The 24,208-nt window shown below is 41.6% G+C and overlaps 1 protein-coding gene across 1 annotated transcript in view; it reads right to left on the reverse strand.

Annotated features, from left to right (window-relative positions):
* GSR (glutathione-disulfide reductase) overlaps positions 1-24,208 on the reverse strand; it is a 46,749-nt gene that overhangs the window by 5,910 nt on the left and 16,631 nt on the right. Inside the window, exons 3-10 of the mRNA XM_045455949.1 lie at positions 22,255-22,343; positions 21,018-21,087; positions 18,305-18,452; positions 15,356-15,410; positions 11,304-11,403; positions 7,452-7,538; positions 6,007-6,165; positions 2,446-2,557 (exon numbers count right to left, since the gene is read on the reverse strand). Coding sequence (XP_045311905.1) covers positions 2,446-2,557; positions 6,007-6,165; positions 7,452-7,538; positions 11,304-11,403; positions 15,356-15,410; positions 18,305-18,452; positions 21,018-21,087; positions 22,255-22,343 — 820 coding nt within the window. The remainder of the gene's footprint in view (positions 1-2,445; positions 2,558-6,006; positions 6,166-7,451; positions 7,539-11,303; positions 11,404-15,355; positions 15,411-18,304; positions 18,453-21,017; positions 21,088-22,254; positions 22,344-24,208) is intronic.

A 24,208-nucleotide genomic window follows, 5' to 3' on the forward strand; every position in this document is an offset into this window, starting at 1 on the left:
TCTCTCTCTGCCCCTCCCCCGCTCATGCTCTGTCTCTCTCTGTCCCAAAAGTGAATAAACGTTGAAAAAAAAAAAAAAAAATTAAAAAAAAAAAAGAGAGGGAGACACAGAATCTGAAACAGGCTCCAGGCTCTGAGCTGTCAGCACAGAGCCCAACGCGGGGCTCGAACTCATGGACCACGAGATCGTGACCTGAGCCGAAGTCGGCCGCTTAACCGACTGAGCCACCCAGGCGCCCCTATATTAGCTTTTTAATACACTATGAAGCAAACTACATCAGTTTTGAGCAACTGCAGTTTTACTTTATAATCATATTCATTTCACAGTAAGGTGTTTTTGTTTTCGTTTTTTTAATTCTCTAGAAGGCCCCGCAACCTCAGCCTCTCTATCAGGAACATTGTGGCTCCTCATTCCTGGCTGGTCCTAATGCATTAGGGGTGAGCTCTGGTTTGCAAGGATAAAGACCACATTTCTGGATGGTGAATGACCCCCCCCTCTTTCCCACTCTCCCTTGCTGTCCAAGGGGAGTCCTGGGCCCATGTGAGCCTGATGTTCATGGTCTCAGACAATCACCGGTTACATGCTCAGTCGTACTATTACCGACTTGACACAGTAAGATGCTTTTTAATTAAAAAAATTTTTGTTAATGTTTATTTAATTTTGAGAGAGGAGACAGAGTGTGAGCAGGCGAGGGGCAGAGAGAGAGGAAGACAGAATCTGAAGCAGGTTCCAGGCTCTGAGCTGTCAGCACAGAGCCCGACGTGGGGCTCGACCTCACAAACCGTTAGATCATGATCTGAGTCGAAGTCAGACGCTCCACCGACTGAGCCACCCAGGCACCCCTTAAGTTTATTTTAAAAATTATTTTTACTTCTAGGGTGCCTGGGTGGCTTGGTCAGTGGAGCGTCCCAACTCTCTGTTTTGGCTCAGATCATGATCCCAGGGTCATGGGATCAAGCCCCGCACTGAGCGTAGAACCTGCTTAATAGTCTCTCTCTTTTTCCCTCTACCCCTCTCATGCTCTCTCTCTAAAAAAAATTATTAAAAATTATTTTTGCTTCTGACTTAAGTTTATTCCCCTTAGCCTGTTTTTATTTCTATAGTTAGAAAAAAAATGCCCGCATTCAGTAAAAGCATCAGTTATTAATATTGCTGATTTCAAATTGACAGTTTTTTTTCCAAAATAAGATATCAGTCAGATACGTAAGAAATTCTCTTCACTTTGATATTATTTTTGACTATTAGATTATGTTATCAAGTTTTTGAAACTTTGCTTGTTATTTTGCTTTTGTTAAGAGAACTTCCTGAAAGGGCTAAAAGGCTTTGGGTATTAGATTGGGATAAATCTCTATTCTGAGGAAAGAGCCCGGGGCCATTTTGGAAAGGCTGGTAAGGTACCACAGCGGCACAAGGGATACAGAGTGAAAGCAGGTGCTTATAAAGGTGGGACAAAGAGCTTGAAATGGTGCCAGTTAACTCAGAAAGTAAACTGAGGTATGGGATTGGGGGAGGTGAGTCAATCTTGGTCACAAGACTAAACAATTTGGGTGCCTGGCTGGCTCAGTCAGTAGAGCACATGACTCTTAATCTCAGGGTCAAGAATTCAAGCCCCATGTTGGGCATGGAAGCTACTTAAAAAATAAATAAAAACCTTTAAAAAGAAAGACTAAGTAATCATATAAGAATGTCACTCTAAATTACTTATTCCCAAAGCCACTTCCTTCCACTGTCACCACATGCAACTCAGATCCTAACTTAAGCACTCTTCAGAGGGTGGTCACATCATCTCTGTAACAATTTCAGTCTTAACTAAGTACTTTTAAAGTGTTTTAAGGAAAAATGAATACTATTCAGAAAACATAAGGTACCAAACTATTTCAGTACATTCTTATTATTTTGACAACATTAAGACACTCACCATCCTGGGGTGCCTGGGTGGCTCAGTCGGTTAATCATCTGACTCTGGCTTTCAGCTCAGATCACGATCTCACAATTTGTGAGTTTGAGCCCCATGTCAGGCTTGTGCTGAGAGTGTGGAGTCTGCTTGGGCTTCTCTTTCTGCCCTTCCCCTGCTCACTCACTCTCTCTCAAAAATAAAAAACAAACTTAAAAAAAAAGACACTTTGGGGTGCCTAGGTGGCTCAGTTGGTTGAGCATCCGACTTCGGTTCAGGTCATGATCTCACTGTTCGTGAGTTCGAGTCCCGCATTGGGCTCTGTGCTCGCAGCTTGGAGCCTGCAGCCTGCTTTGGATTCTGTGTTTCCCTCTCTCTCTGCTCCTCCCCTGCTTGCACTCTGTCTCTGTTTCTCTCAAAAATAAATAAAACGTTAAAAAAAAAATTTTTTTTTTAAAAAGACACTTTGCTTAAGCTGATTTGACTGTTATATAAACAGTTTTATATTGACACACAGAGCCTCTCTTACCCAAGAGAAGAGGAAACAATACCTGGAGTGAGAAGAGCTTTTCCACACACATCTCCAACTGCATAGACACCTTTTACGCTGGTATTCTGGAATTCATCTACTATGATGTGACCTTTATCATCAGTTTGAATCCCCTAAAACATTGAAAGGATATCATGTAAATATTTGGCCTCTCCACAAAAAATGGAAGATCAAACCTCTGGATCTACTTCATCTCAAACACCTCTTCAGCCCGAATCTCTAAAACCCACAACACTCGACCACAAGATGAAAAACATCTCAACAAGTAGGCAAGGTCAGATCTTTTGCTTAATTTAAAAATGTAAATACTTTATCCAATTTGGGGGTGTTTAACAGAACCTGCCTTTGCAATACAATTCAACTAGCCAGGTAAGCGTGAAAAGGAAACACTCAGCTAACAGATGCGCTACCTCCTATAGCTGCTAAGTCCATCGAAGACTGCTTTTAAAACTCTTTCCACTGAAGTGCTCCTCTTGAAGCATACTAACTCATAACTTAGAGAGGACAGCCTGAAGCAGTCATCAAAAGCAGGTTTCTTGGAGGCTTACCATTTTAACTTAATTTAATTAACTTATTTTTTAAACAAATTCTTTTTGAAGCTTATTCATTTTGAGAGAGAGAGAGAGACACACACAGACACACACAGCATGAGCGGGGGAGGGGCAGAGAGAGAGAGACAGAGACAGAGACAGAAACAGAGAGCAGGCTCTGTCAGCATGGCTCCAACTCCCAAACCATGAGATCATGACCTGAGCTGAAATTAAGACTCAGACGCTTACCCCAGGCACCCTGTGGCTTACCATTTTAATTTTAAAAATCCGAGTAAGTTTGGCATTCTCTCTAAAACATACTGACATTTTCTTTACCAAATTTTTTCCCCTGTATCTTGAGTTAAATTTTTGCTCCAAGAAGATGGCTTTGCAGATCCCAGGTGTATAAACTCCCAGGTGGGAAAAGAGACAGTGGACGTAGGTAGCACAGTAATTAAGAGTATAAACATTAGAAGGAGAGAGACCTGGATTCAAATCCCAGTTCTGCCACTTACTAGCTATGGGACCTTGTATAACCACCTATTTAGCAACAAATACTTGAGTTTCTGGTACAAATAAGGCATTAACCTAGTCACTGTGAATAGTAATAAGTAGTACAGATATGCTCTCTGCCCCATGGAGTTTACAGCCTGCCTCGTCCTTATCTCTCAAAGAGTTGGCAAAATTAAAGTAGGTTAGTAACATGTTGAAAAGACCTACACATAGTAATAATTCCATTTGCATTATACAACTATATCTTAACATTGAGTGAGGCTGGAAACTTTTATCTCATTTTTTAAAGATTCAGCAAATAGTTGAAAACTGGACCTACCACTGCCTGTATCTGTACAATGACAAAATATCTCTTGAAAGGTAAAACCTGGAAGACTAGTTGTCTGTTTTCATATTAACAAAACCAGTTTTACTAAATTTCATCAAATAGTAAGATTAAAAAGAAGGAAAACATCTTTCTGGATAGTTTACTTTTGAAAACGCTAAGGGGTGCCTCGGTGGCTCAGTCGGTTGGGTGGCCGACTTCAGCTCAGGTCATGATCTCGCAGTCTGTGAGTTTGAGCCCCACGTCTGGCTCTGTGCTAACAGCTCAGAGCCTGGAGCCTGCTTCTGATTCTGTGTCTCCCTCTCTGTCTTCCCCTTCCCTGCTTGCTCTCTGTCTCTCTCCCCCTCTCTTTCTTTCTCAAAAATAATAAACATTAAAAAAAAAAAAAAGAAAATGCTAAAAAATACCTTATAGGAAATGAAAAAGGAATCTACACGATACAGGATATTAATATTAGAACACAAATCAAAATGTTACACACCATTCAAGAGGTTCCATCAAATACATAAACCTCAAACATAAAGCAATCCTATTATTACTTGTAGAGTAGCACAGCGTATCTGGAGAATCGTCATCAATAACAAAAGCAGCTGATTAACATGGACTGAGTTCATACTGTATACCAGCATCTAAACTATTTACTCTGCATGCACTTTCTCATCATATACCCTTCTCTATAAACCAGTAAGACAAGTACTATTTTTATTCCTATACTTATATGAAGCAATTGAAACTTAAGAGCAATTAAGCTGCTTGCTTAAGAACATGTAACTGGTGAGTAGCAGAACTAAGATTCAGTGGGGCGCCTGGGTGGCTCAGTTGGTTAAGCGTCCGACTTCGGCTCAGGTCATGATCTCGCGGTCCATGAGTTCGAGCCCCAAGTCGGGCTCTGTGCTGACAGCTCAGAGCCTGGAGCCTGTTTCAGATTCTGTGTTTCCCTCTCTCTGACCCTCCCCCGTTCATGCTCTGTCTCTCTCTGTCTCAAAAATAAACGTTAAAAAAAAAAAAAAAAAAAGAACTAAGATTCAAAATTGGGTCCAACTCTGGGACCTAGACCCCAAGCAACTACAGTAAGCTTCCCTTGAGAATTTAAAAGAACAGGGACTCCTGGGTGGCTCAGTTAGTTAAGCATCTGACTCTTGATTTCGGCTCAGGTCATGGTCTCCCAGTTTGTGGGATCGAGCCCCACGTTAGGTTCTGTGCTGACAGTGCTGTGCCTGCTTGGTATATTCTCTCTCTCTCTCTCACTCTCTCTCTCTCTCTCTCTGCGCCTCCCTGGCTCTTTCTTTCTCAAAACAAACAAACATTTAAAAAAATTTAAAACAACAACTAAGAAAGGGGCACCTGGGTGGCTGAGTTGGTTAAGTGACCAACTCTTGGTTTCAGGTCAGGTCATGATCTCACGGTTTGCGATCTGAACCCCGAGTCAAGCTCTATGCTGGCAGTGCAGAGTCTGCTTGGTATTCTCTCTCTCCACCCCCTCCCCCATTCACACTGTGTCTGTCTCTCTCAAACAAATAAATAAGCTTAAAAAAAAAAAAGTAAGAATGTTAAGTATAACCCTGTTAGATCAGCTTCACATCCACATCCATCCCCAAACGCCTACAATGTCCAGGATGACTGACATACTCAGCATTGAGATTAGAGCTGCAGATAATAAGGAATAATTACAGGGCTTTAAAGAGACAAGTATCATAGTAAAAAGGAAATCTGTAAGGAAGAGGCTAGTCAGGGCACTGCTGGACAATCTAAATTTGAGGTGGCAGAGACCTGATGTAGGGTGACAATACTAAAAAGGGAAAAAAATTTTTTTCAATTATGGGAAGCAATGGGATTTGATGACAAACTGGATGCATGAAATAAAGAGAAACAAACCTAATAGAACCCACCAAAGTTTAGGTGGCCATGTTTTGGAGAACACAGAACTGCTAACAGATTCAAGAATGCTTTGCTTAGAGGTGCCTGGGTGGCTCAGTCGGTTAAGCGTCCGGTTTTGGCTCAGATGGTTTGTGGGTTCAAACCCCACATTGGGCTCTGTGCTGACAGCTCAGAGCCTGGGGCCTGCTTCAGATTCTGTGTCTCCCTCTCTCCTCTGCTCCTCTCCTGCTCCCATTCTCTCTCAAAAATAAACAAACATTAAAAAAAAAAAAAAAAAAAAAAAAGAATGCTTTTTGGCTGGACTAAGTCAACTTACCACTTTGTTCAAATTCAGGCCACTGGAATTTGGGTCCCGCCCAATGGCCCAAAGCAGGCAGTCAACATCTGGAATCGTGGTCAAGGTGGGATTCCTACCAGGAATTGAAGTAACCATGCAGAGTTCCAAGCCTGAGGAAGTCTTTTTAACTTCCTTGACCTATTGGCAAATAAAATTGTGTTAATTGAGGATAGGGAGAGAAGAAGGAAAGCAAAGAGGAAACTAGAATCCTTAACATTTAAAAGATCCCCACTGAATCCTACATGTGGATCCTCCATGCTGACACTTTCACTTTTGCCCAAAGGCCACCAACATGGCAACTCCCAGGAGCCAAGACGGTTTCCTAAGTTGGCCCAAATCACCCAGCCAACGGCCAGAAATGTCAGCTGGAAGCTCGTGTCAACACCCTAATGCTTCAGCCTAAAAACAAGGTATTTTAGGAGTGCCTAGATGGCTGAGTCAGTTAAGTATCCAACTTCAGCCCAGGTCATGATCTCATAGGTCATGAGTTCAAACCCCACATCCAGCTCTTACTGTCAGTACAGAGCTTGCTTGGAATCCTCTGTCCCCTGTGCTCTCTGCCCCTCCCCTGTTCACGTGCTCTCTCTCTCTCTCTCTCTCTCAAAAATAAATCCTTAAAAAAATTTAAAAACAAGGTATTTTAAACTGTGCCTCTTAAAAATGGTGATAAAAATTTAAGACACAAATATAAGCACAGTGATTCGCAACTACAGCGTGGAGAGGAAATGGGCTGTAGTAGCATCACTAAGACACTTCCTCACACCCCACAAGTGATATTCTCCTAGATGTTCTTAATCAGAATGAGGAGAAGGTGATAGTCGAGTCAGAGAAGCTGGTGCATGTGGTTTAGTAAAGATCCTAAAGGGTGCTGACCCCACTACCAGTTTACTACTTTTACAAATTCATAAAGCAAGTTCACATTTATTATTTTACTTGATAGGACCATCACTGAGAGGGGGCAGCCATGGGAAAAAATGCTTTTATAAGCCTAATGCTCCAGGAAAATTCTGAAATTTAGTGATTCCCTAAGAACTAAAGTACTTTATAATTTGATCCATCTGCAAAATTCAAAAGGGTATGCTTTAAAAATAGATTCCATAATATTATTTCCTCAAAATATAAACTCGGAAATTAAGGATGTTCAATAAGGCATTTGAGCACACAAAAAAAATGAAGTTTTAGTTCTAACTAAATTCAACTACCAGATTTTTAATCTTTTATACCTTGGCTTCACTAATATATTGAGAAATACAGCTGTGTAGGATAAATAAAAGAATTGGTAGTACTCTAGAAAGGGAACCACTGATGGGGGTAGACACAGAGTTTGTGTTTATAAAACACTCAGGTGAAGCCGAAAGCAGAAAGTGTGATTCACAACATACAGATGACCAAGGGCTATCAGCGTGACCTGGGCTTGGGCATACCTGTGAGTACTTCAGGACCTCTATGCCAGAATTCTCCAGCTCTTCAGTGCAGTTTGAACTGATAATTGAATCAAAATTTCTAAGTACCTGTATACAAACAGAGCCACCAGAGGGATGGGTGGTGGGAAAGGAATAAAGTTTGATTAAAGATACGTTACATGATTCAAAGGGGCACCTGCACTCCAATGTTTATAGCAGCACTATAGATAATAGCCAAAGTATGGAAAGAACCCAAATGTCCATCAACAGATGAATGGAAAAGAAGATGTGGTGTGTATACACACACACACACACACACACACACACACACACACACACACACGCAATGGAGTAATGCTTGGCGATCAAAAAGAATGCAATCTTGCCATTTGCAGCAACATGGATGGAAGCAGAATATATTATGCTAAGCAAAATGTCAGGCAAAGAAAGACAAATATCATATGATCTCACTCCTATGTGGAATTTAAGAAAAAAAAACAGATGAACATAAGGGAAGGGAAGCAAAAATAATACAAAAACAGAGAAGGAGACAAACCATTAAGAGACTCTTAAATACAGAGAACAAACTGAGGGTTGCTGGAATGGAGGTGGGTGGGAGGATGGGCTAAAGGAGTGATGGGCATTAAGGAGGACACTTGTTGGGATGAGCACTAGGGTCTTATATATAAGTGATGAATCACTAAATTCTACTCCTGAAATCATTATTACACTGTATATTAACTAACTTGGGCTTTAAATTTAAAAAAAAAAGATATGTTACAAACTTGGGAGCCAAGTATCAGTATCCTCCCTATCTCTTTCTTCATTCACAGCCGTATTGTAAGTAGAGTTTTAATCTATTTTCCTACGTCACCACCAATGCCTGTATTATGTCTGACTTCACCAACTCCAGTTTTAGAGTTAAACAGGCAACCTTCAGGCTTCTACTATCTTTGCCATGTCCTTCTCCTCACAAACTTGCTCCTCTTTTCCATAATTATATCTCGGGACCAAAAATTCTCCTTCCTGTTTCAGTATTCCAGGGCAGCTTCCACTCTGATATGATTTAAGGGAGGATCTCTCTAGCAAAATCTCCTATCTAAGCAAAAGAGTCAAGATCATGGCCTTGGAGATTTCTTTGTGATAATCAACATGCAACAAACCCCAGGCAGGGTAAAAATGGGAGGTTTTGGGGCGCCTGGGTGGCTCAGTCGATTAAGCATCTGACTTTGGCTCAGGTCCTGATCTCACGGCTCTTGAGTTCGAGCCCCGTGTTGGGCTCTGTGCTGACAGTGCAGAGCCTGCTTAAGATTCTCTCTCTCTCTATCTTCCTCTCACTCGTGCACATGCACATGCACTGTCTGTCTCTCTCAAAATAAATAAACTTAAAAAAAAAAAGGTGGGAGGTCTTGAGTGATTCGTAGGATAGTTCTAAAACGGAGTTATACCAGGACAGGGAAAAGAGAGAGAATAAGCCTGATGCATTGAGGTTTAGGGAGGGCAGGAAGGCCAAGTACAGATGCAAATGAGCCTATTTTCCAAGTGCAGGAATTATGCACTCTATTGGCAAACTGCTGCAGCTTGTTTCCTTATTCTCCTGGGGGTTAATTATATGACAAGTCTCAAAGCCAAAGAGAAAGTTCCTTCGAGTATATGTTGACCTGGGTTATCAGTTTCCCTTGTCTCCTTCTATTTGCTCAAATAATCAAGAATTAGAACCATAGCATCTGAGTGGTTAGGGATCTGATAAATCCTGTCCTCAAAGCATTAAATGACTTACCCAAGTCACACGCTTGTTAAGGTCAGCTGGATTCTTAGGCCAACACTCTTGCTATTGCCTCAAACCAGGTCTCTGAAAGCTCTAGCACTGTACCAAAATCCAGTGGTACTTCCATGATTAATTTAAAAGTATAAAGTAACACTTCACCAGGTAAGACACAGAGGCTGCATTTTAGCAGAAAAAAACTGTTGACCCTTGAGCACATGTTTGGACTACATAGGTTCACTTATATGCAGATTTTTTTTTTTTTTTCAACGTTTATTTATTTTTGGGACAGAGAGAGACAGAGCATGAACGGGGGAGGGGCAGAGAGAGAGGGAGACACAGAATCGGAAACAGGCTCCAGGCTCTGAGCCATCAGCCCAGAGCCCGACGCGGGGCTCGAACTCACGGACCGCGAGATCGTGACCTGGCTGAAGTCGGACGCTTAACCGACTGCGCCACCCAGGCGCCCCTATATGCAGATTTTTTACAGTACAATTCTGTAAATGTATTTTCTCTTAGGATTTTCTTTTTCTTTTCAAGTAAGCTCTATGCCCAATGTGGGGCTTGAACTCATAACCCCAAGATCATGAGTCACAGGTACTCTATCCACTGAGCCAGCAAGGTGACCTTCTCTTAGGATTTTGTTAGTAACACTTTCTTTTCTCCAGCATACTTTATTCTAAGGATTTGATATATAATACACATACAAGAAGCGCCCAGGTGATTCAGTCAGTTGAGCGTCTGACTTTGGCTCAGGTCATGATCTCACAGTCCGTGAGTTCAAGTCCCACATTGGGCTTGCTGCTGTCAGCACAGAGCCTGCTTTGGATCCTCTGTTTACCCCCCCTCTCTGTCCCTCCCCTGCTTGCACTGTCTCTCAAAAATAAAACATTAAAAAATATACACATAACACATTTATGAAATATGGTAATTGACTATTTGTGTTATTGGTATGGCTTCATGTCAAGGTTAACAGGAGGCTATTAGTTTTTAGGGAGTCAAAAGTTACACTGAGATTTTCCACTGCACAAAGTGTCTGCACCCCTAACCCCCAAGTTGTCCAAGGGTCAACTGTACTGGCCTGGGCTTTCTAAGATCTTAGCTGACTCTCAGTTATGATGCTAATTAATAGTCACAAAACCTTGCTTGGTCTTAATTTCATCTATCAATGACATTTCAATAAGATGATCTATAAGCTGCCTCTATCATTATTATCTTTATATTGTGGTAAAAAATACATGACATTAACTTTACCAACTCAACCATTTCTACAGATACAGTTCCGTAGTGTTATGTATTTTCACTTTGTTGTACTACCCGTCTCCCAAACTTTTCTCCTGTCCTTAGACAATTCCCCATTTCTTTCTGCACCTAACCCCTGGCAACCACCATTCTACTTTTTGTTTTTCTGAGCTTGACTACTCTAGATACCTCATGTAAGTGGAAATCACATCAGATACATCTTTTTTGTGACTGGTTTATTTTACTTGGCATGATGTCCTCAAAGTTCATCCATGCTATAGCATATGTCAGAATGTCCTTTTAAGGCTGAAAAATATTTCATTGCACAGATATACACATTTTATGTATTCATCTGTCTGTCAATGGACACTTGGGTTGCTTCTACCTCTGGGCTATTGTGAATAATGCTGCCATGAACACAATTGTGCATGTAGGTTTGGTAGGTTTTCTTTTAATACAAAGAATGTAGCAAATTTTTTTGACTGAGTGTTAATAATCTAACACTACCTCCTGACCATGTGAAACTGATTTCCAGGATAAGAAATTAACCCGACAGTCTGTTCAATTTAACTAATATTTATATTTAAGCCTGCATGTTTCCTTACTAAGGCACCTGATATTATCTAGCACTTCATGAAAAAAATACCAACCAGTTTGATGAAATGAAAAACATTATCATCTACTGGCAGCTGGTAAGGACATGAGGCCCAATTCAACAGCTCCTTTGTGGTTTCACACAGAACAAACCAACCAACCTCCACATGCTTTGGACCCTAATATTTAATGACAACATAAGAGAATATTTTAAGTGTGGACTTTTAAAAGATTAACATCAAGCAAAGGGAAGGGAAAAGGACAGAATTTACCTTATCATGGCGTATCATCAGCGATGTCTTTGAACCCAGAGCAGAAAGAATCCCAGCTATCTCTACAGCAATGTAACCCGCACCGACAATGACACTGCGACTAAAATGAGATAGAGGGTTAATATTTTTGTAAATAAACTTATTTTGGAATAGTTTTAGATTTACAGAAAACTTGAAAAGATAGCACAGAGACGTCCTGTATACACTCTGCCCAGTTTTTCTACAAGTTAACATCTTGTATAACCATGTATCAATCACCCAAACTAAGAAATTGGCACTGGTACACTGCTATTGACTAAACTCCAGGCTTTATTCAGACTTCACCAGTGTTTCCATTCATTTCCTTTTGCTGCTCCAAGATTCAATCCTGGATACTACATGGCAATTTTACATGGAAAATATCCCTTTGTAGAAAGGAAATAGATTGTTAGTTGTTAAAAGTTCTTTAGCCTCATTTCTTCAGAGAGAAAACAAAAAAAAACCTTTGACACTAGAGATGATACCTCATGAGGGACCTTTGCACCTAAAACTAAAACTGGCAACATGCTCACCACAATTCTTCCCTGCTCAGAACTTCTCCTTGATCATTATTCAATTCTACCAATCTTTGCAATAGGTTAAAGGCCAATTAAAGCAAGCCATTTAAGTTGTCAGGTCTGAATTAAAACTAGACTCCCTGCATAAATTTTGGTCTAAGAAGACATCTTAAACACTAGATAAATTCTGACGGAGGTCAGAATCAGTGGTGGAGAAGGTGATCCTGAGCCTAGAGCAACGAAGGGTACTTCCAAGCTGCAGCCTACAAGGTAAGTGCGGAGCCATCCCATTCAAGGCTGGAGTTCTTGAACACTTTAAGAACAGTCCTCGAACATCATTATAACGCTTGGATAAGAAGTAAACCATCTGGGGGCACCTGGGTGGCTCAGTCGGTTAAGCATCCGACTTTGGCTCAAGTCATGATCTCATGGTTGGTGAGTTCAAGCCCAGTGTTGGGCTCTGGGCTGACAGCTCAGAGCCTGGAGCCTGCTTTGGATTCTGTGTCTCCTTCTCTCTCTGCCCCTCTCCTGCTCACACACACACACACACACCCTCTCTCTCTCTCTCTAAAAAATAAACATTAAAAAAAAAATTTTAAAGACATAGGCCATCTGGGAATAACAAAGGAAACTCTTCTTTACCACCTTCTAATGGTAAGGTATCCATGTGGTAAGTCTGTGCCATCAGAAGGCTCTGATCTAGATAGAGGATGAAGTGTGAACCCAAATGGTTGCAAGTCAGCTTATCTCACAACCCAGGATTTGACAAGAGAAATGTCTACATAGCCTGGAAACCAATGAACAGCTCTTCTTCCAGTGCTACCTCCCTCTTTTCTACTCTACTTGATCTCTTCTCCTTTCTTTGGGTCTTCCCTCCCCTTGTTCTTTCCCTTACCCATTTTTCTTCCCCAAACACTTATTATTACTACTTTGGTTAAGCATTGCACTAGGCGGGGTGGGTAGCAGCTCCCATCCTGGAGGAATTCCTGAGGGGAGACACATGCCGGCATGTGCCAAAGCACAGAGTCACCAGTTAGTGTGTGCAGGGTCGAGGACTCAGAAAACACTCTGGATTCCTGAAAGATGAGCAGCTCCTACAGGAGTGAGGATATTTCTAAGCAGAGAGGACATATAAGAAACAGGTGTAAACAAGCTGGCTTCTTCAGAGAACTGTGACCTCAGTGTTTTGCTCTCAGCTCCCAGAGGCACCTCTCTTCTACCTCTTACCACTTTAGTATCCCCCAGAAATGATCTTATATCCTCCAAGTTCCCAGAGCATGTCTCATCATTTATGGCCCTTGGAATGACTTGGACCACAACATTCCACAGGTCGATGCCCCGGCCTCCATCCAACCATAAGTGCAATGAGGGAGTGCCTGGGTGGTTCAGTTGGTTAAGCATCTGGCTCTTGATTTCAGCTCAGATTATGATCTCACAGTTCATGGGTTCAAGCCACGCGTCGGATTCTGACAGCGCAGAGCCTGCTTGAGATTCTCCTTCTCTCCCTCTGTCAGAATAAACTTTAAAAAAAAAAGCCCAATGAGGGCAAAAACTGAATCATACAGCCCATAGCACAGGGCACCTTACCTACAGAATCTGTTCTTTCTTCAATTACTTACTTACCAAATTAACAATGATAAAGGACTCTTACAAAAAGAAGAAAAAAAAATTGTTCATTCAGTTCCTATGTTCCCAGAATCTTTTGTTTCTAAAATGCATAAATTCATTTATTAAATTTGTATTGGTAGCATTAAAAAAATTTTTTTAATGTTTATTTTTGAGAGAGAGACAGAGTGTGAGGAGGGGAGGGGCAGAGAGAGAGGGAGACACAGAATTTGAAACAGCCTCCAGGCCTGAGCTATCAATGCAGAGCCCAACACAGGGCTTGAACTCATGAACCACAAGATTGTGACCTGAGCCAAAGTCGTATGCTCAACTGACTGAGCCACCCAGGCACCCCGCTAGCATTTTTTTAAATATTTATTTATTTTTGAGAGGGAGAACATGAGCAGAGGAGGGACAGAGAAAGAATCCCAAGCAGGCTCCACACTGTCAGGGCAGCACCCAGCATGGGGCTCGATCTCGTGTACCATGAGATTATGACCTGAGCTGAAATCAAGAGTCCAACGCTTAACCAACTGAGCCACCCAGGCACCCCTAAATCATTTATTTAAAAATTTTTAATGGGGGCGCCTGGGTGGCGCAGTCGGTTGAGCGTCCGACTTCAGCCAGGTCACGATCTCGCGGTCCGTGAGTTCGAGCCCCGCGTCGGGCTCTGGGCTGATGGCTCAGAGCCTGGAGCCTGTTTCCGATTCTGTGTCTCCCTCTCTCTCTGCCCCTCCCCCATTCATGCTCTGTCTCTCTCTGTCCCAAAAATAAATAAACGTTGAAAAAAAAAAAAAAAAAAAAAATTTTTAATGGACAAGTATCTATAAAGAAGCTTCTCTGAGGGTGAGTCTAGATTGACTTACATCATCCAAACATGACAAGTCATGACCACATTTATGGGAACATTCTCACATGTGTCATCATTCAGTCCTAAAACCAAACAGTACAGGGTGGATCGTGAGGGAAGAAAAGCTGTTCTCTAACATAGTTGTATGCTCTGCAGACAGCAAATCTAAAAAGACTGTGCTTTTCTCAAAGTCAGAAGATGGCCTGATCCAAATATCTCAATGGAAGGTTTTCACTGCAGCTATGGAACTGCAGAGAAGCCCTCCTGCCCCTTATTAACTGTGGCTCCAGATCATTAAAGGCAAAGGCATAGACATGGATCATTAGTCACCCTCCACGAAGGCCTTTAGAAAAACACAGGATTAAGACCTCAACTGGACTGGCAGCACCACTGAGGGAGCAGCAGAATTGAGCAATACTGATTCCAGCGTGAGTGCTACTCAGAAGGGGACAGAGGCCAGTCCCTGGGCCAAAAGGGTCCCTCCTCCAGCCCCTATGTGTCCTTGCTTATCAGGAGTGAAAGGAAGCTCCCTCCATCTAGAAAACCTGCAACTGGCAGCTTCTTCAAATTAGAGAAACAATCTTCCACAGTATATTTTTTTCTCTATGTATCTAAATCCATGACAAATGTATACTAAGGTTTTGGACAAACACACATAAAGGACAAATTCAGAAAACCTATTTTTTTGTGACAGTGACAAAGCCTTCATTCATGGGAGATTCCCTTTGCACTAGCTGCTTTGGAAACCAGAATCAGTTACTTGAGACACATTATCAGTTGATGCTGTATCCAGGTGAAGAAAGAAGATCATTTTAGGACTTTACTATTTATTCTCCAAAACCACCCAATATTTGATTCTGGTCCAAAAAAGTGCAATGAAAGATCCAAGTCGTTCACTGGGGTATTAGTGGATGAGATACCCAAAGTTGTAAAAAGAGAAGTAGGAGAAGACAATTCAAGGAATGCCTGCATTTAACGGTTGGGAAGGGGAGGAAGAAGAAATGTTAGCTAGAGAGACTGAGGAAGAAGGAATACTGAGGTTGGGAAGGAAACCAACTTACCCAGGCAATTCTTCCAGTTGGAAAAATCCATCACTGGTAATTCCTAGGCTGGCACCTATATAGGAAAATGCAATACAGATCACATAGACTGAGCTTCCTCTTGTAAAACGACATCAACATTTTGTACAGGACCCGGACATTTTCTCAGCCATCACATTCTGTTTCAACAAGTTTTATCAAAGTTTCCACTTGGGAACCTCCCAACCCAGTCTTCCCTGAGTGCACATTTTTGTTCTGTCTAGGAATAAAAAAAGAGCAGTAACAACCACCTTTAACATTTCTCTGAGGAACTAGGATCTTCTTGGCCATGATGAATAGACTCTCTGTCAGCTCTGCTTCGCTCTCCTGCCCCTTGGCTCAGCCTAGACCCTCTTCTCCATTTTTCTTTAAAAGTTTCAACCAACTCTTCCCTCACTTCCAAATATCCTAGATGACTTCCAAATATCCTAGTTGTGACCTTCTCCCTAAGTTCCAGTCCCATATTTCTAACTGCCCTGCCATATAATTCTACTTTGCCTCAAACTCAGTACATTTAGAACTAAACCTTATGTTCCAACCGTATCCCTCTCTCAAGTTCACCAGTTCAGTTAAATGGACCACCTTCCACCAATAATCCAAATGCAGTCCTAAGTTGTCAATCTGTGATTCCTTCTCTCAAGGGTCCGCCACAATATCTAATCAGCCTGGGTAGCTCAGTCGGTTAAGTGTCCAATTTTGGCTCAGGTCACGATCTCATGGTTCGTGGGTTTGAGCCCCACGTCAGGCTTGCTGCTATCAGCACAAGAGCCTGCTTCAGATCCTCTGTCTCTCTCTCTCTCTGCCCCTCCCCTGAGCTTTCTCTCTCTCAAAAATAAATATTTAAGAAAAAAAAATTTGCACTTTGCTAAATTCAAGGCACCATGATGAAAGGACACATCCTGATTTCAGGTGTGATGAATATCCTTTTTGTAATGTGTCCTGAAATACAGTACCTGACTCTCCCTTCTCAGAGTCTGTTATGCCCGTTCTCTTCTCTGATGCTGGCATGAACAGTGGCTCAGTTAACTGTCTGCAGAACTGAGCTTTTCCCATATAGGTCAGATGCTAATGCTGGGCTTCGTAACCATGTCTTCACCCCCTGTACATTCTACTGTGACAGCTTTCTAAACTGATCTCCCTCCGCTGTAAGTCACTGTCAGATTAGTTTTCTAAAATTATCACTTAGATCTGTCACTACCCTATTTATAAGCTAACCATTATTTGACCCAGTTGTCATGAATTATAGATTCCTTCACTTAACTCTGTAAGTCTCCAAAATTTGGCCCTGACCCTCTTCCAGTCTCAGCTTAATGAATTTGCCCCCAGAACTTCAGTGCTGGAAAAACTGGTTGAATTGGCTGAATGTCCTTCGAAGACATCTTTATTACCCACTGGTTCTTTCGGTCTTCCTCTTCCTCAGCATATACTGCTCAGTGTGTGAGCCCCTTTCCTGGTAAGTTGTTTTGCTTTATGCCATCCCTTAGTAATCTGTCCCACCTGTGAACAACCCAAGGCTCACTGTCTAGAAAACACCATCTAGGGGAGCATCTGGGGGGCTCAGTCAGTTAAGTGTCCAACTTGAGCCAGGTCATGATCTCATGGTTCATGAGTTCGAGCCCCCGCATCAGGCTCTGTGCTAACAGCTTGGAATGTGGACCTTGCTTCAGATTCTGTGTCTCCCTCTCTTTCGGCCCCTCCCCTGCTCTCTCTCTCTCAAAAATAAAACTTTGAAAGAAAGAAAGAGAGAAAGAGAACAAAACTTGGAACATTTACCTTTTATTTCTTTGCATTTGTTTTTATTACAGGTTTTAAATTAATAAATGTATGTATCTTAAAAATCCAAAAAGCACAACAGAGCATCTAGTGAAAAGCAGAAGTCCTTCCCACCCTCAACCTCTAGGACCCTCAGAGAGTCAGCATGACAGGGCTTAGAGTATCCTTCCACAGATATTCCAGTGTGTGTATAGTCTCCCTGCCTTTTCAGAAATTTCAGAAAGACACAAATTGGAGCATACTACACACGTTGTTCCACACCTTGCTTTTTTGACTTATCAATCCTGGAGACTGTTTCATATTAGGATGCTTATGTCCAATCTTCCCAACTAAATTTTAAGGTACTTGAGAACAGCATCTTTCTATCTTTTATGGTAGTTGTTCTTGACCTTTTGGGAGTCATGAACCCCCTTTAAAACCCGGTGGCAAGTTTTGGATCCTCTCCCCAGAGAGAATAAAACACATAAATGCACATACGCTCAAAATTTCCCATATAAATTCAGACTGGTCACGAGTCTTCTGAAGCCAATCCAGGGAGAATACAGAATATGTATAAGCTATGATCACCACCCAGAAAGACCTTATAATCTAGTTGGGGAGAAAGACATGAACAATGTTTCTTATGTCAGAATAAGGCAGTATGTTCATGGCTCATCCCTGTGTGCACAAAATGCAAGAGCAAATATGACTACCTGAAAATACTTACTACTTTAATTCTAGAATTCTCTATGTAAGAAAACTGCACACAGAGGCTTAATAGGTAATTAAGTTTCATCCCTACAAGATTTCACTCCCTTGAACAAAAGAGTAACTCAAGACCTGTCTTGTAAATAACAATCCACGTGACAAATTCAGGCAGATGACAATCTCTGCCATGCTGAGAAGGAAAGGAAGAGACTCTGCTGATTTTTCTTCCTGTGTTACTTGTAGTATGTATGCGTTTGGAGCTGGAAGAAATATCTTTCTTCACCCCATCACGAGCTACCACTTACCCCAATTACATCTAGGTTCTGCAGAGACTTTCTCTCGTGGCTGTGTGGCCTTGTCCAAGAGAAAGAACTGGTATAGGCAGATCCCCTGGCATGGCTTGTAAGGTTGAAGACAACAGTAAACTCCTCTTGACTCTTACCAACAAGCATTTGCCTTCAGAAGACTCACCAGGGATCTCGCTCTCCTGAGGACGAGAGGGCACGCCACCAGTGGCAATCAGGATGTGAGGAGCAGTGTATTTGTTCCCACTGACTTCTACTGTGGGCTTGGGATCACTTGTGAATGCTGCATGGCCATGGATGATTTCTATATGGGACTGGAAAAGGAACCGTGACATCGACATTAGCCTGTTCTCAACATAAAAACACCTGTGGCAACTTATCAGCTCTTTCCATTTCTCTACAGAGGATTTGGATTTTACATTTACCAATGCCAAGACAGCTCTCTAATGTTTTAAGTTTCTGCAGAACTTCTGTTAATTGATACTCAGGTAAGGGGGTTGCCAGTTGATTGCTGGAAGTGTACTTTAAGAAGATGCTATCTTGGGCCAAAATCCAGAGACTGAAAAATAAAAACATGTGCAAATCACCTCCACAAGGAAAAATGCTACATCCTTGTCCCCGGGAATTGAGGGAGAAGGTCTTCCTCACTTGCAATGAAATCACACTGAAGAATGGCGTGTCTGGAGGAGGGACAGAAGGCCGAGAAAGACAAAGGATAAAGGTGAAGGGAGTAGAGGCAAAAGAGGGATATTTTGGCCAAGGGAGGAAAATGCAGTGCTTCTGTTTTCCTAAACAAAATGGAAGAATACCAGAAACATGACAATGAAGTTCGATGCTAGAGATGTTGAGAATGCAGACTCTGGCATCCTCTGAGCCAAGGCCTCCATCTAGGGACTGCTGGCAAGCTTCTGAAGCCATGATACGTGCATTGGCAAGCAAATGTGGGCAACTTACCAGGATAATGGAATCGTGGAAGCCTGATCACAAAATAGCATGTTTTAACATTTTGGAACATGCTTGGTTCTGAATTAAGTTATTTCCTCCTTTCCAAACAGCCCTTCAGGCCTGTTTTATAGATGCCCTGCTTTAGCCAAGCTGACTTGAGATCAATGCCAGAAGCCACAAGAGAAACCTTCCTTCAGAAGACAAAAAGGGTATGGGTCAACCCGCAATAACAATCATCTGGGGGAGGAACTGATACAATGTTTATTTTCATTTCCTAAGATATTTGACAGAAGGTTTCCTTTCCTCTTCAGAATTTCTGCATCAACTGTAAGTAATTCCTTTCCCATAAGGTCACACATAGTTAAGTTCTACGACACCAAGATTTGTTTTGTTTTGTTTTTTGCTGTTTTCTGAGTGATTTTCCTGTCTCTTCTGCAAAAGTATTTTAGCTTGCTCCATTTAAAAAAAAAATTGATGTGGATGTTTTAGTATAGTGAGTGGTACCTCTACGCTCATGTCTAACAGCCTTAAAATCTCTTGTCACTAGTGTAGAGGGCACTGAAGGCCCCAAATATTTCTCCCTTGAATTGGGGAGTAAGGTCAGAAAATATCACCCTCCAAAAAATAAACCTAATGAATAAGAATTGACATAAAAATATATGAGGTTAGCCATCTATAGAAGTAACTCATCCTAAAAATTGATTTATAAACATGCTGCCATGGGACTATGGTGGCCCAAGTATCACTAAGAATCTACAGATTTAAAATTTTTTTTTTCAACGTTTATTTATTTTTGGGACAGAGAGAGACAGAGCATGAACGGGGGAGGGGCAGAGAGAGAGGGAGACACAGAATCGGAAACAGGCTCCAGGCTCTGAGCCATCAGCCCAGAGCCTGACGCGGGGCTCGAACTCACGGATCGCGAGATCGTGACCTGGCTGAAGTCGGACGCTTAACCGACTGCGCCTCAGGCGCCCCAAGAATCTACAGATTTAAATATAATCCAAGCTGTGCAGAAATCTTAGAAACTGCAAAGTGAAACCACAAAGGCAAATGAAGGGTGGTGGGAAATATGCTGTCAAGAAAAAGCACAGCTGGAAGGTGCACCATTTATCAATGCCACCGGCAGTCCCGAGTTGAAGAAGTACGACACCTAAGCACTAAAGCAGAAAAAGCCTCAGACTAACAAAGGACCGTACAGATTTGCTAAAGGCAAACACACCCTTGCCTGGTGTTCTTAGGCAAAGTAATCAGACTTCATTCACAGAAGCAACTGTCTGAACCACAATTTGGTCTCTTGAGCAGATCTAGCCACCAAGGACGAGGTTGCTGTGAACAAATGAACAACAGCTTTCCAGCCAGACGGTACTTCTGATTTTAATGAATTAACTAGCATATTGTTGTGTACATCAGTCTCTTGTGTTTTTGGTTTCTGGAACTAACTGGAGGGCCAGACCTACTCAAGGTACAGCCATGCTGTGACACCTGGTCCACCAATCATAGCATGCACTGCCCGCTCTGTAGAAAAAAGACTGGCCAGGGGTGCCTGGGTGGCTCAGTCGGTTAAGTGTCCAACTCTTGATTTCAGTTCAGGTCATGATTTCACAGTTTTGTGGGTTCAAGCCCCGCGTTGCTTGACATGTTGACTACACGGAGCCTGCCTAGGATGCTCTGTCTCTGTCTCTTTCTCTGCCCCTTCCCCACTTGCACTCAGTCTCTCTCAAAATAAATAAATTTTAAAAAAAAGAAAAAAGAAAAAAGATTGGCTTACTGAGACATACACTTCTGTTCTGGCAGGTCAACCTAAAATCTTTAATTGCAAAAAAAATAAAAGAAACAAGAGATATGTGCGAAGGTTGTGTTTTTGTCTGGTCAGATTAGTAGCATACTCCAACAAAGAATAGCTCCTTCTTCAGAGTTCCCAGCACACTCACCTTGGTTAGGTTATTTTGATAGATGGTATTCAGGCGGCTCACATAGGCATCACGCTTTTCCTTTATAACACTGTAATGAAACTTAAGTCAGTACTGAGAAACAAAATTCTCTTCTTTCAGTTAGTGAGTAGGGCACCTGTCCCTGAACGCCCCTATCAGCAGAGAATGACACACACACAGAAGAGTCAATAAGCACCCCATGAGTGAGTATCTCTGAAGGCAGTCACCCCTTTCCCCTGCCAAACGCAGAGAACCCTCATTCTACTCCAAGGAGAATGTTTGGTAGGCACCCACAATATGTAAATGTCTTTCTCCAAAGAAGATAAGGACAGCTGCTTTGGCACAGTGCCTAAGTACTTGGTGGCCACTCAATAAATATTTGTTGAATAAATGAATGATTTTGCTAATATTCTGAAAATTGGATGGCTTCTACATGTTTATGGCAGTTCCTTAAAAAGTTAAACACAGAATTGCCATTTGACCCAGCAATTTCATTTCTAGGTACAGACCTAAAAGAAATGAAACCAGGGATTTGTAGGTCAAGCATTATTCACAGTAGATAAAAGGTGAAAACAACCTAGAAGTCCCCTGAAGGATGAATGAATAGACAAAATGTGGTATGCACACAAGGGACTAGTATGCAGCCTTAAAAAGGAATGAAACTCTGAAACATGTCACAACATGCATGAATTCTGAAAACATTATGCTAAGTGAAATAAGCCGGGGGTAAAAGAACAAATATCATACAAAGTACCTAAAACAGGCAAATTCATAGAGACAGAAAGTACATGAGTGATCCCAGGGGCTGGGGGGAGGAGCTGAGGAGGTATTGTTCAATGAACACATTGTTTCTGTTCTGGATGGTGGAAAAGTTCTCAAAATGGATGGTGGTGATAGCTGTACAACACTATGAATGTAACTTAATGGCCCTGTACTGACAACTTAAAAATAGCTAAAATGGACTTTGTGTATTTGAAAACCATTTTATTGAGGTACGACTGACATACAAAAAACAGTACATATTTCCTGTATGTAACTTGGTGAGTTTAGAGATAAGTATATATCTCTAAAACCATCATCACAATTAAGGCCACAAATATAGCCATCACCTCCAAAAGCTTATGTTATATATATACTTTACCACAGGAACATCTTCCCAAAAAAGTTTATGGCTCATTTAATTATGAAAGAAAAATATTAATATTGGTAAACAGAACCTCTAAGCATTAACACTTACCGCCAATTGAATTTACTCTCACAACTTTGAAAGCCATAATCGACATGATCGTGCATGAATTCAGAATGGACAGCCGTGTTCCACATTACCTGTAAAAAAAAAAAAAAAAAAAAAATCCTGCAACAACAGTAGTGCATGAATCCTGAGGAAAAAAAGAAATCATGCACAAAAGGTAACCACATAAAAGCAGATAAAAATACTGAATTTTAAAATAAAAACAAAAGTAAACATTTTAAAAGAGAAAGTTCAGAAATATGACCAGACAGGTTTTATAGGGAGGCTACTGAAATGTTGGGGGATATTACTTCTATTAACTCCCTATTTTATAAACTCTATAAAAGCAGGATGTTATAAGACTCATAGTCCTTCCAGTAAAATTTATTACTGCTTACACCCTCTTTTTAACTTTCAGTCTTCCTGAAGCCCTGTCTTTTGTGATTGGTGCTAGGAAACTGAATTGCATCTGTAGCTTTAAAGTAATTTAGAAGATGCTCTGAGATAAAGATGAGGACTGAAAACCTTAAGAGAATAAATCCCTATCACATACTCAGTACCTATGAACATGTCCTTGTAACGATGTGTGTAATTAGACATCTGGAACTCAAAGATTTGTTGCACATTTCTGTGGAATGCAGCCTGAAATCTGTAAAGGCCTTTTATGCCAACTCATCATCAAGGTAACAGAATACAAGATAGCATCCAGAACTCTATATGACAAACTATCAGTTTTCTTTGTCAGACAAGCCTGAGACTCCATTTTTGACAAGTCTTTGATTCCTTCTTTGTACCGTTCTCTCTTTATGCCTAAAAATGAAGAACTGATGGCCCTGCTGGATTCTGTTTGTTTTGTTTTGTTTTTAAGTTTATTTTTATTTATCCTGAGAGAGAGATAAAGAGCAAATGGGGGAGTGGCAGAGAGAGATGGAGACAGAATCCCAAGCAGGCTCCGGCTGTCAGCCCAGAGCCCAATGCAGAGCTCAAACTCACGAACTGTGAGATCATAGACTGAGCCGAAGAAAGAATTAGATGCTTAACCCACCAAACCACCCAGGCACCCTGTTTATTTTTTAATTGAGGTGAAACTCATTTAATATAGCATTAACCATTTTATCTGCTAGATGGTCTATCTTAATGCACATGAAAGGTTTCTTAGTACTACAAAATAAAATAGGTTATTTTAAGAAACATTACTATAGGGGCGCCTGGGTGGCTCAGTCAGTTGGGCGTACAACTTCAGCTCATGTCATGATCTCACAGTTCGTGAGTTCAAGCTCTGCATCAGGCTCTCTGCTGTAAGCTCGGAGCCTGCTTTGGATCCTTTGTCTCCTTCATTCTCTGCCCCTTCCCTGCTCTCGCTCTCTCTCTCAAAATAAACAAACAAACAAACATTAAACAAAAAATTTTTAAAAGAAAAGAAACATCACTATACCTCATCTCCTCATGAGGGGCAATATTTATTTACTTCCAACTTGTATTATGTATGATGCTATAGCCTCAAACACTCTCTGGAGAAGGTGCTGTATATGAACCACATTGGGCTTCTAGGCTCATCCTAATGAGGGTAGTAGCAGGCCTACCCATCTGATTCCTTCTGTGCTGCTACCCCACTCTACCCTCCTGGAGGGAAGTTACTCTAGGCTTCAACCTGTTCTAGAAAACAAGAGGCAATTACCAACTGATCTTTAAGAATGCAAAAGCACTTTGAAGTCAGTAGAGCCCTATGAAAATATAAGGTAAATGTCCTGCACATGTGATAATAGAAGGAATAAATGAAACATAATATATGGCAACAGGGGCGCCTGGGTGACTCCGTCAGTTATGCGTCCCACTTCAGCTCATGTCATGATCTCATGGTTTGTGAGTTCAAGCCCTGCATTGGGCTCTGTGCTGACAGCTTGGGAGCCTGGAGCCTGCTTCGGATTCTGTGTCTCCCTCTCTGCTTCTCCCCTGTCTC

The sequence above is a fragment of the Leopardus geoffroyi genome, chromosome B1 (genome assembly GCF_018350155.1).
Source record: "Leopardus geoffroyi isolate Oge1 chromosome B1, O.geoffroyi_Oge1_pat1.0, whole genome shotgun sequence".
Lineage (NCBI taxonomy): Eukaryota > Metazoa > Chordata > Mammalia > Carnivora > Felidae > Leopardus > Leopardus geoffroyi.